Source organism: Megascapheus bottae, chromosome 2 (genome assembly GCF_031878675.1).
Source record: "Megascapheus bottae isolate mThoBot1 chromosome 2, mThoBot2.hap1, whole genome shotgun sequence".
In the NCBI taxonomy this organism is placed as follows: Eukaryota; Metazoa; Chordata; class Mammalia; order Rodentia; family Geomyidae; genus Megascapheus; species Megascapheus bottae.
The window spans coordinates 8,041,218-8,045,312 of record NC_143510.1 but is presented as its reverse complement, the minus strand read 5'-3'; the positions used below and the strand labels follow the sequence as shown (position 1 = coordinate 8,045,312).

The 4,095-nt window shown below is 48.6% G+C and overlaps 1 protein-coding gene across 1 annotated transcript; it reads right to left on the bottom strand.

Annotated features, from left to right (window-relative positions):
* Positions 1-1,865: 1,865 nt before the first annotated feature.
* Positions 1,866-3,865, bottom strand: LOC150066348 (golgin subfamily A member 2-like). Its single transcript, XM_090352582.1, has 4 exons — positions 3,608-3,865; positions 2,936-3,436; positions 2,284-2,890; positions 1,866-2,104 (listed from the first exon to the last, which is right to left on the bottom strand). Exons 1-4 carry the CDS (start codon positions 3,863-3,865, stop codon positions 1,866-1,868), a joined length of 1,605 nt encoding a protein of 534 aa, XP_090208708.1.
* Positions 3,866-4,095: the final 230 nt, after the last annotated feature.

Sequence of the window (4,095 nt, the reverse complement as noted above, 5' to 3'; positions counted from 1 at the left end):
GTGTCTCAAAAGCCAGCAGCCAGAAAACCAGAAAACACACTCAGTATACTTAGGAAACAGCCCAGAGATGACAGAAACAACAAACATAATACCAAAAAGCCAGTTCAGCTTCGATGGAGAGCTGAATTGGGACACTATGGTGACTAGAGAGTAGCCAGGAGACAGGATACAGGACACAAACATGGAGACACATGGCATGGCATCTTCAAGAGACTCTTACCTCCAATAAACCAGCAAAAAGTTGGAAGTAGAGGCAAGGATCAAGTGGCAGAGTACCAGTCCTTACCGAAAAAGCCTAAGGAGGTCAAGGCTCAAGTATTTCCACACAAAAATGAAATGATTGGGGCTGAGAGTTTGACCTAGTGGTAGAGTGCTTGCCTAGCATGCACAAATACCCGTGTTTGATTCCTTGGTACTACATACATAGAAAAAGGCAAAAGTGGGGCTGTGGCTTAAGTGGTAGAGCTCCAGCCTTGAGAAAGCCCACAGACAGTGCTCAGGTCCTGAGCTCAAGCCCAGGACTGGAAAAAAGAAGAAAAAAATCGATTAAGCCAGGTGCCAGTGGCTCATACCTGTAATCCTAGCTACTCAGGAGGCTGAGATCTCAGGATCTTGGATCAAAGCCAGCCTGGGCACGGAAGTCCATGAGACTCTTATCTCCAGAAAACCAAAAGTGGCACTGTGGCTTATGTTGAGCTGAAGAGCACAGGACAGCACCAAAGCCCAGAGTTCAAGCCCCACCACTGACAAAAATAAAAAATGTTTAGTTTTCCTAAGTTTTATCTCAACCAGACAAAATTCAGCAATGTTTCCCTACAAATACAAACCAAAAAAAGCAGGATGGGGTGGTTTTAAAACAGCTTCAGCAGAATGTTGTGACTATCTAACTGGAAACTTGCAAAGAACTACAACAAATAATTCTGATAAGTTTTATTCCATTGTAAGTGTAATTTGAATAAAACTCTTATAGGAACTTATTTATTCAGATAACTTTTAGTGTAATGAAGCAGGAAACAAGACTACATGATCCAAAAACAAACTTTGCAACCCATAAGAGATTCTATACTTTAACATTCAATTTTCTTCTACCTTAAATCAGAAAATTTTAAAACAACAAGAGAAATAAGTATTAGTATTTATTCAAGAAATAATAATGAACATATTACAGTATGTTTCGGTGAAAGAATTGAGATACGTGATATTCTATGGATCGTCTATAATTCTGTATTCCTTTAGGATTACAATTTGGTACTTTGCAATTCGGGATTTTACAACTCCAGCATATCTCGTTGTTAAATTCACAATTTTTCTTTGTTTTTTTCAAATAATTAGCATTACAAACCTTTTCTTATTTTCTACAGTTTTTACTATTTTCTCATCTCAATATCCACATTGTGGGATTTTATTTTTCAAACAAGAAAATTTCTTATTGTGGAAGACAGCATAGTATATTTTGAAAATGTGGTTGACTATGCAATGGGTGTGACAACACATAACATGAAATGATTAATATCATGTATACAATACTGCAATGTAATAGTTTTAAGTAAAAAAGATAATATCATGGTGTGAAATCAATATTACCATATTATAAACTATTCCATTAAATAATTACTATCAGTGCTATCCAATATTGATATAAAGTGAGGTCATTGCTCCCAGCTATCTTTGTAAAGGATTGACCCCTTGTAATAATCCTGACCTAGACCCCTTCCCTGTAACCCATCAAACTTTAAGACCTGCCTTGATATGGACAACTCCCAGCAGCCTCTGCTCTGTTTGACCTGCAGTTACCACGCCTTTTCCCACCACTCCATTATAATTAAAATCTCAAGCCCAAAATATCTTTTCTAGTACTCCAGTCTTTAGATGGTGATTATGTCAAACACATCCTTTGCTTCAGCCTTGTAGAAGAAAGGGAGGCAGGACTCTTGGCCCAAGCCTGCGGGGTCTCCATGGGCTTGCACAGCAGGCAGCAGCAGCACAGGAGGCTCTGCAGTGGGGTTTTCCCGGGGTCCAGGCACCCCAGCCTCTTCAGGGACAGGCTCCAAGTTTTCTACAAAACACATGCCTTCTAACTCTTGCTGCACCTCCCTGATTCCATCTTCAGGGACCCCAAGGGCTGTGAGGGGGTCTGGGCATCAGGGGCCTGGGAGGCAGCCAGCATCTTGTCCTGGCACTCTGTGCCCTCCCCTGCAAGGCACAGCAGCAGCTCCTGCAGCTCCTTCCTCTTCTTCCTCTTTTCCTGGGACAGCTGGCTGACACACTCGTCTTTTTCCTGACACAGCTTCTCCAGGACTCCAATCTGCTCTTTGTAGGAAACGATGGTCTCTTCCAGGGCGCTCACGTGCTGTGCCAGCTGGATGCAGCGACGCTGGAGGTCATCCATTGCACTCTGCCCATCCACCTGGGCAGCCAGGTCTTTGTGGAAGCAGATCTTCAGCTTCTTGGGCACCTGCGCTTCCTCCTTCCTCTTCCCAAACAAGCCATTGATCCAGCGCTTGGGGAAGATGGCCTGGCCCTCCAGATTTCTCTGCCACTGGGCTGCTAGCTGACTCAGGCAACCACAGCGGGCCTGCTGCTCCTGCAGCTGCCGGCTGAGCCTCGCCTTCTTGCACTCTGCAATGGACAGTGCTTCCTCGTAAAAATCACACATGCTTTGGGGGTTGTCCACGTCCTCGGGGACAGTCCCATCGGGGGCAGTCGCCTCCTCACCCTTGTCTTCTTCTCTGTGCAGGCCTCCTCCTTCCCTGGGAAAAGCCAGGGAGCTCAGCTGGGCCCGCAGCTGCACATTCTCATGTCTGGTGGCTTCCAGGCACTGCAGAGTGTCCTGGAACTTGTCCCTCTCCATCTGGGCCAGCATCTTGCTCTGCACCTGCTCCTGCTGCAGCTGCTCCAGCAGGTGGGTCTGCCTCAGCAGGTGCTGCTGCAGGGCCTCCTTCTCGGAGCTCAGCTGCTGGCTGGAGGCTCTGTGCTGTTCCCGAGTGGCTATGAGCTCCTGCATCTGGGCCAGGTTCTTGTCACGCAGATCCTGCAGCTCCTCAGCCACTTCGCTCTCCAACCCAACCATCTCTTTGTCTTCTCTCAACTTCTCCTCCAGCTTGGCCAGCTTCTCCTGCAGGGTTGTCTTCTCCTGCTGCTCTGAGTGCAGGAGGCTGGCCAGCTCCCCCTTCTCAGCGCTCAGCCTCTGCAAGGCATCCTGCAGCTGGCCCAGCTGTTCCTTGAGCTCTCGGTTGAGCACCAGGGTGCATCTCATGGTCTCGTGCTCCTTTTCCATCGTCTCCAGGATCTTGCGCCGATCCTCAGCGTGCTGATCCCACTCCTCAGCCTTCTTCTCCAGGATCCACAGCCGCTGCTGCTGCTCCAGGTACTGGAGACTGAGGATCTGGTTCTCCTCCACCTGCATGTGAAGCTGCTCCTGCACGTTCTTGAGCTCCTGTTGTCACTGCAGGGAATGGGCCTTCAGCTGCTGCTCAGTCTCACATGGGCCTGCGGGGGGCGGCGGGGGCTGCAGCTCTGACAGCTGCTTTCTCAGCTCCACCAGCCTGCTCTCCAGCTCCCCAACCTGCCCCAGCCCCTGCTCCTTCTCCTCTCTCAGCTGGCTCACCTGTTCTGCCAGCTGCTGGACCTTCTCCTGCCCCGTGCACCTCTCCACCCTCAGGTCCTCTACAGGACAGTCTCCAGAGGTGTTTGTCTTGGGTTTACCTCCCTCTCTAGTGTTCTTCTTGTTCTTGGATGCTGCAGGTCTATCAGGATGATTTCTCTGCTGGTATTCCTGCAGTATTTTCCTTCCTGCAGCTACCTTTTTTCTTCTCGTCTGCTCAGACAACCCAGCACTGGGACGGCGAAGGTGGGGCGGCCACATTCCCAGGCTCTAAACTCCACTCACTTCTCACAATCACCAGTAACTCTGTCTACCTCCAACGCTATCTGCAATGTCACCTCGATTCGCTCACTCACCACTCACCACCTCTACATCCCTCAACTCCTGTAGTGGTATGAGCTAATAGAGGGAATCCTGGTGTTACTGGGCAGCATGGAATGTGGGCGGGGCCTCAATTCTTGTATCCCATTGGTCAGAGCAACATGAAAAAT